The 14,653-nt window shown below is 39.2% G+C and overlaps 1 protein-coding gene across 1 annotated transcript; it reads left to right on the forward strand.

Annotated features, from left to right (window-relative positions):
* The first annotated feature begins 2,321 nt into the window (after positions 1-2,321).
* On the forward strand, positions 2,322-14,341 carry SDHA (succinate dehydrogenase complex, subunit A, flavoprotein (Fp)). Its single transcript, XM_010140402.1, has 14 exons — positions 2,322-2,403; positions 2,709-2,870; positions 3,243-3,386; positions 3,533-3,697; positions 4,917-5,065; positions 6,316-6,440; positions 7,676-7,844; positions 8,413-8,608; positions 9,334-9,505; positions 10,869-10,987; positions 11,368-11,479; positions 12,608-12,738; positions 13,254-13,367; positions 14,175-14,341. The coding sequence occupies exons 3-14, from the start codon at positions 3,270-3,272 to the stop codon at positions 14,259-14,261; spliced, it is 1,656 nt and encodes a 551-aa protein (XP_010138704.1). The 5' UTR covers positions 2,322-2,403; positions 2,709-2,870; positions 3,243-3,269; the 3' UTR covers positions 14,262-14,341.
* The last annotated feature ends 312 nt before the right edge of the window (positions 14,342-14,653 follow it).

The following is a 14,653-nucleotide window of genomic DNA, read 5'->3' on the forward strand; positions in this document are numbered from 1 at the left end:
GTCTGGCAGGTACAGCACCTTCAAGTCCCAGCTCCTGGGTGGAAAGCTTATTGCTGGCTTCTTCTGGACCTGCATGGGAAATGTATATCTGCATATTGCTTCAATGTGGTAGCAGTTGTTCCCAGGACATGCTTCTCAAACGTTTGACAGTTTTGCTCTATGTGAACTATAAGCAGGCCTTGATGAAGGTTTGTTTTTCTCCGTGGAGATGTGGGAGATTCCATTTTCTTTTCACAGTTCTTATCATGTGTGTCCTTAATGAGTTTAGGATGGCAAAAAATAGTTGTGTGGGAGAAGGACCCTGTAAATGAAGCTGTAGTTGTCCCTGTCTTATAAAGCAAGTGCAGGAAAGACAACTGACTGAGAGGGAGAAGGACTGTAAGACTGTTGTCATCTTTTAGACGGCAGTGAACTGGCCCTCATTGGACCTTTAATTTCATAAGGGCCGTGATGTTCCTGGCAGCATAACAATTCAGGATTAGTGTAATCAGTGTTTCTTTCAAATATAGTGTAACATCTCTTTATGCTTTGTGGACTTCTGTTGGGACTTGTTCCGAACAAAACTTAGTGGCAGCAGAAATTCTTACGTGTAGCTTTAACAAAAATAGTGCCTGTGGATGAGAATAGCAGTTCTGGAAGCTGTTTCGTGGAAGCCTAGATGTGAAAAGAAAAGCAGTCTGCTTTTCCATAGTCTTCTGGTGCAAAATATGTTTGATAAGTGTTTATAGCGACTTCAGAAAATAAAAAATATTTTTAAAAGAAAATTAGTTGCGAGACATTGCAGCATAATTCTGACTGGCTATTAGAGCAGGCTGTTTACTCTGAGGGCAGAAAAAAAATGAGTCAGTGTCTTTTGGGGCTTTAGGGCATAACCACAGTTTATAGCTTTTGGGGATGTTTTTTGGTGTTGTGTTTTCCCCTTAGTCATCTGCGTTTTCTTTAAGCAATACTGAGCCTGTACAAGCCTGTTCCTTCTGTGCTCTCTTTACATACAGTAGAGATTTTCTTTGAAGTGCTTTATGCAATAACTAAAAGTATAAGAATACCTATAAGAAATAATTTATTGCAGTAAAAAGACCTGTGCTGTTGCTGGAACATCTTGGAAAGCAAAACAGCAGCAGTAAATTCTGCATCCCAGTCCCTGGCAGTAACTGTAAACATCAAGCACTGTCACCTCTAGAAGCAGACACTGTCTGCACAAATATGCTGTTAACTTCAGAAGGTGCAGTTAGTTACAAGAGGCTGAGCTGGAAAGTAAAACCACTGAACAGCATTAGTTTTGTTCTGACACAAACCAGGACACGTGTCCATGAGAGTTCTGCTGGTGCAACTTGAGTTGCACTCAGGCCTGTGAGAGCAGTTTTGTTGCAGAGAGGACATTCTGCTTTAGCTTGAGCTGTGATTGTTGGGAGAGCTGTTTTGCACATATGTTACATCTGATACTTAGGTTTCATGTGGCTGTCAGTGAACTAGTTGATCTGATTCTGTATGTGGAATATAATGAAGATGATTAATACAGGAATTAAGATACACATGGAATTGCCCCAAAGCATGATAATACATCACGGTGGAAAGAGGAGAGTAACTGTCTGGAGGAGGGTACTCGTAGAAGTCCTTAGGAATAGGTGTTAAATTTAGAGATGGCTGTAAAAGGCTGAAGTGTGTTAGCATGTTGAAGTCACTGTTATGCAAGAAGATAATTTGAGGAAACTAGTATGAGAAATATAACTAGGTCAAGGAAAGCGTGCTGAAGCTCAGCTTAGGGGTGGGTGGAAAGGTGAATGTTTGGAAGTTATAGGGATGGAAAACCTGCTTGTTAGCAAATTATAGGGTGATTGAACTATGAATATAACAGTAGATGGAAAAGGCAAATATCACTTCAGTACAGTTTAGGATGTATTTCAGATAGGAAAGTGCTGGTGTCACTGCACAGGTCACTAGTATGGCTTTGAGTTGCCGTTCTCATCAATCATACATGCTCAGTTAGGTATGGTTTTCTGAATGGTGTGAAGAAGGAATACCATGTTCCAAGACATGGAGGATTTATGTGGTAGAGACTGGTTAGAGCTAGTGAAGTAAATAACAGATAGTCTGTAACACCCTGTTACTTGGCTGTTCTCTCATCCAGTCAAAATATTTTTTTTTCTGGAATGTCAGAATTTCATCGCATGTAGCTCTAAAATACCTTGATATGATATTCTCCTAGATGTGGTATCAGTGGTAAGAAGTAGTTTCTTATAGGGTAACCAAGAATGATGAAGGTCTTCCTTGTGGAAACATTTGTTCCATAACAGGTGTCTTGACTTCTTTCTGTAGTGGCCAGCAGCTTGCCAGACTCTTGCACGCAACTTACACTTCACAGTCTACGGAAAGAAAAATGCTTCTACGAAGGTTTCTGATTCGGTATGTTTGTACTTCTTTATGTCTTGAGTAACGGGTTAGGTAGTGCATGCAATGCTTGAGGGACATGAAACAACAAGTACTTGGCTTTTAGTGGAGTATTGTGTCCAAGTCGGTGGTGAGATTGAGTTGCTGAAATGCATGGCTTTTTTTAATGATAGTTTCCACCCAAGAGACCTAACAGATGTAACATTCTCTGCAAGAGTCTGTTAAGAATGTTAAACCTAAACTGCTTGTGTCTCCATGAAACTTAAGTTTCACCTAGCTTGAAATATTTGTGATCGTAACGAACAGATGTGTTTTTCCAGATTTCTACACAGTATCCAGTAGTGGACCATGAATTCGATGCAGTTGTTGTGGGTGCAGGAGGAGCAGGGCTGCGGGCTGCGTTTGGTTTGTCAGAAGCTGGATTTAATACGGCGTGTGTTACAAAGCTGTTTCCCACCAGATCTCATACTGTTGCTGCGCAGGTGAGAAATGAGGTAGAACAGTGGTTAAAAAATGCCTACTGACAGAAAGCGGTTCTGGATGTGCACATGAACATCACATTCCAATGCTACGCTTCCTTTTAGTTGAAACTGTTTTGGAGGGCAGTGTATATTTAGTGCTTTTTCACTATATTCAATGTAACTTCGCAGCTCCTGGTGTTACACAGAACAGAGCAAGGTAAGAGCCATTGTGAATCTGATAAATTGCACAGGTTTTTCATACCCCGTGAAATCTGACTTCACTGTATTTCTTGTGCGCAGAGGCGTAAATGGTGTGTGATTTTTAACAGAAATGAGGAAATCCTACTAAAACTTCAGTAATGTAATTCCAGGAAAATGGGTTTTCCTTTTCAGGGAGGGATCAATGCTGCTCTGGGAAACATGGAGGATGATAACTGGAGGTGGCATTTCTATGACACAGTGAAAGGTTCGGATTGGCTGGGTGACCAGGATGCCATACACTATATGACTGAGCAAGCCCCAGCTGCGGTGATAGAGGTGAGACTCACTGGAACTGATGTCCGCTCTAAGTATTTATGACACAGACTAGCTTCCAAAGAGATCTCCTTACTAGCAGCACAGTAAAACACATTGTTGGATTGCTATGTGCAAGAATTTCTGATGCTTGTATTTGGACTCAACAGCTGGAAAACTATGGCATGCCATTCAGCAGAACTGAAGAAGGAAAAATCTATCAGCGTGCGTTTGGTGGACAGAGTCTTCAGTTTGGAAAAGGAGGACAGGCTCACAGGTGCTGTTGTGTTGCAGACAGGACAGGACACTCATTATTACATACTCTGTATGGCAGGGTAAGCAGCCAAAGTAAACTTACTATGTGTTTTTGTATTTGCAGTGAATGGTATTTTTTTTTTTCCCGTGGAGTCTGGGGAGGGGCAAAATTCCCCCCCGGTTTCAAACTAAAAAACCCAAGACATGTAACTGTTTACATATGAATGAGGAATCCACGGGAATGACTGATAACAATTCTGGATTTCCTTCCTTCCTGAGGCAGCGTGGAATGATGTGGCCTAGGTGATGCTTGTTTTTTGTCAGGAGTATGCAGAGAGAATAAATTGAAATATAGTAATTATAATGGCTCTCATGAAGACAACAGATGTTAATTAGTGTTCACTGTTAGCTTTGTGCTCTGTAGTAGTACTACACTTCTAATGCTTTTGCATCTGTTAACTAGACCCAAAGAGAACTTACGTAAACCTTCTGCAAAAAACTTAGAAAAACAAAATCTGACACAGCAGCATTAGGGAACTCTGTAAGGAGACAGAAGGCAGTGATTTGTTTCCCTCATTTTCAATCAGGGAGCAGGGGGAAACAAGAGGTGTAAATGCATGAAGGCCTACAGTGCATTTCTGAGCTTGGTCTGTGGCAAGAAGTGACTGGTGTTCCAGCATCTGTTCCTATCAACTCTACAAACCATAACTGAAGAGAAGATGTGGGTTTTTTTAAAATGGTAGTAAGCTACTTGAAAAGTGAAATTAAGTACCTAGTAGCTAATGGTTTTTTATTTACTTAGTAGCTAGCTAATTGTTCCCCTTCAGGTTTGCGATATATATGCTGCTGCAATACAAACGCTCGGTGCTGCCAAACACTAGTCTGATCCTGGAGGGCATGAAAGAATGTTTGACTCGATGCCCACTGCTTCTGCTGGTGTAGTATAGCTCCTGGAGACGTATTCCACCTCTCTGTGAGAGGTGAAGTGTAACGTGCTTGTACATGTATCCATCACCGCAGCTGACTAAAGTAGAGGCTTTTTTTCCCCTCTATGTTGTGAAATGTAGAGGGAAGTAACAAGTCTTGCTGACTAGCTATGACTTCTCAGAGAGACTTGTCTCTTTAAGCTAGAATATATTCATTAGCAAATTTTTTTAAAAATTTGTGAGGAAACTGGCTTCCCTAATGGTGGGGGTGGTTTTTATCATGATACAGCTCATGTGCATTGACGGTTTTGAAGAGAGGATACTTTGGTTTCTGGATTTTTCTTAAAGTTCTTTTTTTTTTATTTTCCTCCAGTCTCTAAGATACGATACAAGCTACTTTGTTGAATATTTTGCCTTGGACCTCCTTATGGAAAATGGAGAATGTCGTGGTGTTATTGCCCTTTGCATAGAAGATGGCACTATACATCGTTTTAGAGCAAAGAACACAGTCATTGCCACAGGGTAATGTAATCTTTATGAGGAAGGACAGAAACTTGAAAGTGCTACTAGCTGGAAGTCTGTGTGTCTGTATGAGTATTTGAATCTACAGTGTGGAGGTCATATGTTGGCTTAAAAACTGTAATTTGTATGTTCATCTTCCCTCCCCCCCACCCACCCTGCTTTCATTGAAAGTAATATAACTGAATTCAGTTATTCCCTCTGAAAGAAGGCACATACTAATTTTGTGGCCAAGTATAAATTTAGTACGAGGGCTAACTTTGAATTCTATAACAATGACACAGAGTTGGAATGTGTTAAGAGCAGTAGATATGGTCCAAATGGTGTTGGCTGTTTTAAAACATGCCGTTTACAGCAGACATTATTGCAGTGCTACCCACATGTGTATATATCTGTTGGGTTCTGAGTTTTCTGTGGGAAACAATCTATTCTGTTAAGATACCGGCATTGTAAGTCTGGTTGTTGTAGGGCAAAATTATCAGATGAGTGTAACTTAACATTACTTGGTTGCAAAAGGTTTGTATGTTTATTAGAATACTGTATGTATTAGTCTTTTGCTGCTTAAGGCTGTCTCCTGCCTGTGTCAGTATGCAACATATTTATGAACATATCTGTCAGGGAAAAATATTTAGTTTGCCTACATAATTTGGCTTTATTAAAGCCAGGACTTTTTTCATACTTGTGTACTTTGAGGTACATTCAATATGTAGACCGAGTTTATCCTTAAGTTTGGTATATTGGCAGTTCTCAGTAACATTAGAAGCTAACCTGTATGTTTCAAGCGTAAGAATTAATGTTTAACACCTAATTTTAGACAACTAAGATTTGAAATCTAAGAATATAAAATCAGGGCCGTATCAAGGATGTGGACCATTGTTATGTGCTGTTTTTATACAGCTGCTAGTAATAGTTTGAATGAAGTCTGATGGTATTGGATTGAGAGAACTTCTGAAGTAACTTTTTTCTGGTAAAAAGGCTTCTAACTGTCCTGGTTTGGAATTTTTTTTTCTTGCACCTTCTGTCACCAGCTGTTTTTCAAATGAGGTTGAGCATAACAGGGCAATACCAATTTTATTTTCTTTTGCTTGAACTTAGTACAGGAGATGGCAACATTTATGCATCTTGCTTATTAACCCTCTGCTCTATTTCCGCTGTTCTGCAAACAGCATAGTTGAGTGGTATGTTCTAGTGATTTTTATTTATTTTTAAATATTTCCCCCCCTGCTAATTCTGTTAACTTTTGTGTTCTGTAGTGGGTACGGCCGCACTTACTTCAGTTGCACGTCTGCTCATACCAGTACGGGTGATGGCACTGCTATGGTCACACGAGCAGGACTTCCTTGCCAGGACTTAGAATTTGTACAGTTCCACCCTACAGGTACAGAATATGGAATAATACCTACCACGTTACTTTTAATATGAGTTAAATACATTCTTTTTTTGTTTTAAAGGGTGCTCAAGTCAGTTTGCACTTTTCTGCAGCACTTCATTAGTTGCTTGTGACCGTGTTCAGACTTGTCTGCAGTTGCTGTTGAATGTAAATCTGAGTAAGACTTACAATATGAGAGAGGTTTTCAGATGTTCCAATTTAAAGACCAGTGTTAAATATTTTGAGGTGATGTCTTTACAATACTAACAGGTTTTATGAATTCCAAGCTGAAACCACTTGACCTCTTAAGCTTATGTTTCTTTTTGCCTTTATCTAATATCAAACCCTTTAATATTTTACAGAATCAACAGAATAGATGCAATTGTTAGGGAATTATATACTGGAATCTTTTGTGGAAGTGGGGTAGTTGAGGTAAAGATGTATTTAGGACTGTGCTTTTATAGCACAAGATTGGACAACAGTGGTCACAAACTAAAAAGTAAGTTTGGTTGGTTTTTTTTTGTAGCTAGTTTAATGTTTTAACTCCTCATACGTGGTGATTTTTTTTTAATTACTCAATTTTACAAAGTTGTCATTGTTATATCAGAGATCCAATGTTCATTTGGCTTAGCTAAGGTTTTTCTGGTCAAAGAAGCTTCATTGCATGTGCGGTAATTCTGCAGCTTTTAACATAATTATCAAGTGCAGGAGTTAGTTGGCATTTTTGTCTTTTGTGATGACCAGTGCTGAAAGCTAACAGGTAGGCCTGCCTTCTCTAACAGAAGACCGAGTAAGCTTTGAGATAACACATGATTTGAAGCCATCCTGTTCTGCCTTAGCACAGGAGAAGGGAGAACAAAGATGAGCAAACTGGCCTTGAGATAATAAGCTTCTGGTTTAGTTAAAAATCTTGAACAACTTGCTGAAGGTCTATAAAATCTTTGTAAAATTCTCCTTATGTATTGATGGGTGCAGATCTTTCAGTTCTAATATTTTAGATACTGTGGCTGTTCCAAACCAAACTTGCTTACCTTTTGGGCAGAGTGTTTGAAAGGAATAACAATAACTTGATTGTAAGCAATCTTGGGGTACAGTTCCTAGTGGTATAATTAGGGTGTAATAAAATCTACTCCTGTGACTTATTTGGATTATTTTAAGACAATCTTGTTTATTCAGTCCCGGTCATCCTGATAATGAAACTGTTTAGAGAATATCTCATTTAATGGTATTTTCTTTCTTGACAGGTATCTATGGGGCTGGCTGCCTCATAACAGAAGGATGTCGTGGAGAGGGAGGTATTCTAATTAACAGTCAAGGTGAAAGATTTATGGAGAGATATGCACCTGTTGCTAAGGATCTGGCTTCCAGGGATGTAGTGTCTCGATCTATGACCATAGAAATCCGTGAAGGAAGGTTAGTTAAATACTCTTAACAAAGCTGCAGAATACTTTATCATACTATAATACAGTACTATAGTTCATTTGATAAACACCTGATAAATCATGGGAGTGAGCTTTAATAGCTGTTAGCTGAATGTGGCATGTGGGGCAGAAATTTTGCTAATTCCTAATGATACTGAAAGGGAAGACAAGACATTAGGAGTCTCTTGTTTTCATTTTGTGCATCTAGAGACAGTTGCTCAAGTAATTTAATGTATATGCTCTTACTGCAAACAATGGAAATACTTTTATGCTTTGCTGTCTTGACTAATTATCTTCAATTTTTACATATTTTTCAGAGATACAGTAGTTTAAAAGTCTTAAATACTGTGAATTATTGTGAGAAGAAAGCTGAGAAGTGAAAAAGGTCCTTAAATTCTGACAAGTTCAATAGCGTTTTCAAATATACCTGATATTAATTTTTGTTCGATAACCTTTCAATAAATTATTTTTCTCTACAAATGAAACGTTTGATTAGAAATAGTACTGGTGTTTGCAGAATTCCTGTTACGTATTCCAATGTACACTTTTTTTTTTGGTAGGGGTTGTGGTCCTGAAAAAGACCATGTATACTTGCAGTTGCACCACTTACCACCACAGCAGCTAGCAACTCGTCTCCCAGGAATTTCAGAAACAGCTATGATATTTGCTGGAGTTGATGTCACTAAAGAGCCTATTCCTGTTCTGCCTACTGTGCATTACAACATGGGAGGTATTCCTACTAACTACAAAGGACAGGTAAGTAATAATGCATCACTTCCAGCATTATTTTTTTTATTGTAATAATAAAATTTCCCAAATACAAAAGCTTTAATGATGTTTTTCAGAAATATAAGGATAATTAATACTATAATAATGATGTCACAGTACTTAAAGCACACAATCTGAGTCCATGTGGAGATTGAGTTCCAACATCTGAAGTGAAGTCTGATAACAATTCCCTGTTTATCAAGTTGAGGATAGTATAGTTGAACAAAGATCAAACTAGGGCTCTGTCACAGTCTGTAACTCAAGTTAATGTATATTAATTCTCTGTACCTCATGTAATTTCTACACTAAAGCAGATTCCTACAGCTCACTCTAGTTAGAAGTCAGTGTGATGGTGTCAGCTGAATTTTTCTGTTCCAATGTATTCTAGTTGTTAATTTTTTTTATGTAAAATTTTCCCTTAGAAATGTGTGCAGATCAGACTCTTGTACATTTCTGGCTTGCTGCAGAATTGTGATGAAACGGCACCAGCTACTCTCCATAAGCATAAGGAAAGAAATCTTTTAGTGCCATCTGTATTTACATAATATTGCCACCTACCCTTTAGAACGAAGGTATTTAATGGTTTTAGAATTGGAGAAAACTGTAGATCGCTGTGTTTCATCCTTACGTGCACATGGCCTTTGCCAGTAAGGGGTTTTGCACTGTTATGAACTGTTTAAGAATGAGTATTAATGGACTGTGTGAAATGATAGGTGATCACACATGTGAATGGTGAGGATAAAGTGGTACCTGGTTTATATGCTTGTGGGGAAGCAGCCTCTGCATCTGTCCATGGCGCAAATCGGCTTGGAGCAAACTCACTTCTGGATTTGGTGGTCTTTGGTCGTGCTTGTGCCCTTACTATTGCAGAGACGTGCAAGCCTGGTAAGTCTCACAGTTTCACTCATTATTTTTAGAGATATTTGCCTTTGTGATTACATTTCTGTCCAACAAAGAGTTGTTGCTATGTAAAACAAATTCAGAACGTTAGACATAGACTCTCATTTGTTAGAAAAGGCAGAAATCAGTGTTTATGCTTTTTTATAGGCATGTTCTTTGCTATGCAAATGTTTGACATTAGCATTCACTTTGTGAGTTCATCTTCATAAAAATAGAATTGGGTCAATGCTAGTGGCAAAAACAGTTGAGATTTTTCACAAATTAGCAAAACAGAATACTGGATATGAAGACTGACTTCTCTACAGCCTGTGCTGCATCTTCCACATCAAAATGTGGTCTGTCTTACACTTGGCACTTTTGTATAGTGGAATCTGCTGCCACCTTGCATGTGCAGTCCAACTTATATATCAACGAGTGAAAAGAGATAGAAACTAAAAATTGTAACATCTCATTCCCTATACGTGAGTTATCAGTGCTGAATATTATTTTCAGATAAGGTGGTTCAGCCGCAGTTACTGCCCTGAGAAAACCTACCAACCAACCCCCTCCAAAACCCAACATAATGCTGTTGAGGCAGTTGCGTTGTCCGTGCAGCTGAAGATCAGTAGCACTCATCTGTTTTCTCATTGCTTAATGTCCGAATTAATGAGACGGTTTGTTTCTTCAGCCTGACTGCGCAAAGTGTATGCAGAGTGATGGTTCCTGGTAGAATCAGCTTAGACCTAACAGTGCTTATTGGCTCTGGCTTTGTGCAAACATTTATTTGGATCTTTCTGTGGCTCCTTTGAGTTTGAGGTGTTTTTTATTAGTCTGAATAAAAAGCCACATGTGAGATTAAGTGTGCTGCTAAGATGCTATGTTTGATTTGTTACTCAGTAGCAGATGGGCTCCAGTATTAGAGGCAAGATGCACACTTGTGTAACTGGCAAGCTTATTGACTGGTCCCTTAACAGATCCAGAAGAGGGCGGGAGGTTTGGGAATGAGGAGACAAGGAAAGTACAGGAGAAGGTGGTAAGGAGCCACAAACTTCTTCCATAACTTAGAAGAATTTGCATCAAGTGCTGTTTGTAAGGAATTAACAGTTGAATTTAACCAAACCTATGAATATTCTACAAACTGTCACAGGAAAGAATGTGATTCATGTATTCCACCGAGAATTCTTTTTTTTTTTAAATGCATGGATACTTTTGGTGGAAGTTGAGGAAATTTATAGTGAACCTGTACCTCAGGGGTCAAAAACAGATTGTGTTTTAGTCAGATCTAACTTTTTGTAGTTGCTGGTCTATGAAACTACCAGAAACGAAAACCAAGCCCAACCTACTAAATTTACTGAAACTTTCTTCTTAGGAGAGCCAGTTCCCTCCATTAAACCAAATGCTGGTGAAGAGTCAGTTGCTAATCTTGACAAATTAAGATTTGCTAACGGAACCATAAGGACTTCAGAAGTGCGACTTAACATGCAGAAGGTAGGTGTGGTGAAGCTCTTGCGTATAAGGTGGGAGAAGCTGCAAGCGATGGAGGTGGTTCGGTCCCATTTGGAAGTACACTTCAGGCTTTACTTTGCAGAAGTAAAAAGCAGCGTGAGGAGATTGTGACACAGGGGGTAAACTAGCCAAGAGGAGTAACCATGAAAGGAAGAAGAAATTAATAAAACTGGTACCACCTTTGCTGCACACAGAGTGGCGTTTCCTCTGTTTGGAGTGAACAGAAGAATGGTTTTTTTCTTCAGGCTGCAGACGTCCTTCAAGTCAAAAGAACTTTGTATTGAGCTCTGGAGCTAATGAAGTCGTGTGGGATATTATGCATGTGCAGCATATAAAACTGATTTTGGTTTACTCTCTTGCAGGCAATGCAAAACCATGCTGCTGTTTTTCGTACTGGTTCTGTACTCCAAGAAGGCTGTGAAAAACTTAGCCAGATTTATAGCGATCTGGCTCATCTGAAGACATTTGACAGAGGTAATTTGATAGCAGAGAATAATCTTGGCTAGAGTATTCTTTGGGAAGAGTATTTGGGGTTTTCTGGATTTTTTTGTTCTGTAAACCTTCTTATGTATTTCTTGAAACTTCGGCTATTTTGAATCCTTCACAATATTTTTGTAGAGCCCTACTTGCTAAACATGGTAATTGGTAAAGTTCTTGATCTTACCGGTCATTTTCTGGTTGCATACTCTTTCAAAAAGCAGAGACCGAAATCCGATTTAACTGTATGAGGTAGTAACTGCTGTTCTCTCAAAACGTGATGTGATGTTGTTGGAATACTAAGACGAACTTGGTTAAGTATCTTGTGAAAAGGCCAGGAATCTGCAGAAAGGCAGCAGTAGTATTCATAGGCTGAACGCTCAGTTTTCATTCTTAGGCTGAGCATCTAGTGCTGCATACAGATACTGTCATGTCTTGCACTGTATCTTGGGAGAACTTGGTTAATTAATGACTACCGACGATACACCTTTTGTCCACTCACCTTGCGTATTCTTCTCCAACTACTGCTATTGGACGTGTACCCTAACACAGGCTTTCTTGGTCAGCTCTCACCAAGCATCAAGAAGAGTTGTTACAGTAGCTTAGAACGTAGGGGGCAAAATGAAGATACATTCATGTAAGTGAACTTGAGTCCACCTTGGAGATACTTAAATGAAGAAGAACCTTGTGTAACTCTCTCTGAGTATGGGGAGGAAGGGAATGCTCTGTTGTCTGGATTCCCCTGTTGTAAGGAATCTTCTTAAGCTGCTGCCATCTAGCCAGATCTTGTGATCCAAAATGAGGTATGGGGCCTGAGTTGTAGGTACGATACAAAATGGGCAAGAATCATGGTCTCGTGATTCTTTTTTGTCTCAGTAGTACACACACAACCGGGACACCTGGAACTACTGGATTTCCCTAATGTGCATTACGACTGTTAGGGTGTAGGAATCATTACTGAGCCTTGCAGGCAACAGGGAGTATTTCAGAATCGCAGAGTACTGAGACTGCACTGTAGACAGAGCACTGGCGAGTTCGATTCTAAGTATCAGCAATATGACAGAAGTAAATTGAGGAATAACTTGTTTGCAGAACACCTTCCATACTATTGTCATATTTTACTAGGTATTGTGTGGAACACTGACTTGGTGGAGACCCTCGAACTGCAAAACCTGATGCTTTGTGCTCTACAAACCATTTATGGTGCTGAGGCTCGCAAAGAGTCCCGGGGTGCTCATGCCAGAGAAGACTATAAGGTATTAATATTTTTTGTGACCTAGATGTAGGATTGAATTTCCTTGTTTTGTGTCCTTGGATGGATTATTTTTAAATTGTAATTTCCTCAAAGTACAGTCTTCAGAGTCTTGAGTGAAGGTTAGTGTAGTAGTTTGGAGTTCCTTCTGCTCTGTTTTATCTGTTTATTATTTGTCAAATATAAAATGTCCAGTACATGCAACACTGAGGAACGTTCTTGAGAGAAGCCTTGTTCCATGTGATTAGGGAGGTCTAAACCAGACTATAGTAATAACAGGGTCATGAGTGCATGAACAGGGATTCAATAGGAATAGTTGTCCTATGCCAGGAACATTATCTTAAAGCCCTTGTTAAGCCTTAGTATTTAAAATTTGACGTGGGCAGTGTTACGATAAAGCTTGCTGGCTATTAGGAGATGCACTGTGTTACAGTTGTAATTGGAATGCAGCTAATCATGTGGTTGTAAAGTGATTTGCAGATATAATTTCTGGTCTGTATAACCTGATTTTCTCCTTAGGTACGGGTAGATGAGTTTGACTATTCTAAACCACTCCAAGGCCAGCAGCGGAAGCCGTTTGAAGAGCACTGGAGAAAGCACACCCTTTCGTACGTGGACATCCCGTCTGGGAAGGTACATTGAACCTGATGCTTGGAGGGTCTTTCTCACAGTCAACAGACAGTTGCCCTCATGGACAATATCACAAATCTGAGATACCTGGTGTAGTTTAGTGTACTTAGAGGAAAAAAAATTGAACATTTATTCTGTTGTTGAACAGTAACTGAGAGAAGTCACTATTGATCTTTGGGAAGTGACTGCAATTTGAGCTGCAATTGTTTTTTCCCCGTCTATCAGACTAGTTCAAATATGGTTTTCTTTTCCTCTGATGGTGGCAAAACCTGTTGTTGGCAATTAGCATAAAGTTTTTATGGTATTTCAAAGATAAAACTGAAGTCTTACCCTATAAAAATCCGAGTGGTGTTTTTGTATCCCATTCTCTGAATCCTTTGTTTTCTCTCCCCCAGTCCCTGCTTCCTTGAAGCCCAGTTTGAGGATGAGTGAGAACACTTCTCTTCCTAAATAGCTGCTGAAGACAAAAAGATAGTGACACAGTTCTTCTCCCGACTGATCTGTTGGATTCTCTATCTCTTAAGACTTTTTTAGCTTAAGGAACTAGCAATCTTAGCCAAAACTTTACTTTGTCCAAAATAGTAGTCATTTGATACCATCTCTGGTCAGGCTTTGCTTCTGAGGAATTCAGACAGTGATAACTCAGTGGAACTTAAATGTTCCTTGTAGGTTACTAACTGTTCACTTTCTGTGGAAGGAAAAGTATAATGGAGAAATTAGCTTAACGTCGATTAAGACTATCAGTTGTCTGTGTTATTTGGTCATTCCTGATAGTCTTGTCTTAAAATTCTTTGTTCCCTTTTCCTTTAGGTTACCTTGAAATACAGACCTGTGATCGACAGAACCTTGAATGAAGAAGACTGCTCATCCGTCCCACCTGCTATTCGCTCCTACTAGTACTTTCCCTTTCGCTTGCAGCCCTCTCCCACAGGCGTTAGTGTACATAAGCGTAGCACAAGCAAATCAAAATAGTGTTGTCATGCCGATTAATGGAGAATGCTGACTGCACTTTTCTCCAGCTCGTATTCTGCTGTGGACATGAATGCAGGACAGCTTCTGCTCTTTCATCCATCTGTCAAAACAGACAAGGAAAACACAAAGTGTCTAAATAAAGTTATTGGAAATCTTGTATTTGTTTCAGTATGCTGTTATGTATATAACTACCATGTTTTTATTTTGAATGTATCATTATTTCCATGTTGTAAGAAGAAGTTTTAGAGAAGATTGAGATTATTTTATGATATGGTGACGTAAGCATCATAATAGCTGATTATAAGTAACGTGAAAGA

This window comes from Buceros rhinoceros, unplaced genomic scaffold (assembly GCF_000710305.1).
Source record: "Buceros rhinoceros silvestris isolate BGI_N320 unplaced genomic scaffold, ASM71030v1 scaffold31867, whole genome shotgun sequence".
Classification (NCBI taxonomy): Eukaryota; Metazoa; Chordata; class Aves; order Bucerotiformes; family Bucerotidae; genus Buceros; species Buceros rhinoceros.

Excerpts from the sequence above, each read along its gene's own strand:
- SDHA (XM_010140402.1), top strand. The coding sequence starts at position 3,270 with ATGGAGGATGATAACTGGAGGTGGCATTTCTATGACACAGTGAAAGGT. Across the intron at positions 9,506-10,868 it reads TGCAGAGACGTGCAAGCCTG|GAGAGCCAGTTCCCTCCATT; the intron begins GTAAGTCTCACA and ends CTTTCTTCTTAG. Across the intron at positions 12,739-13,253 it reads ATGCCAGAGAAGACTATAAG|GTACGGGTAGATGAGTTTGA; the intron begins GTATTAATATTT and ends TTTTCTCCTTAG.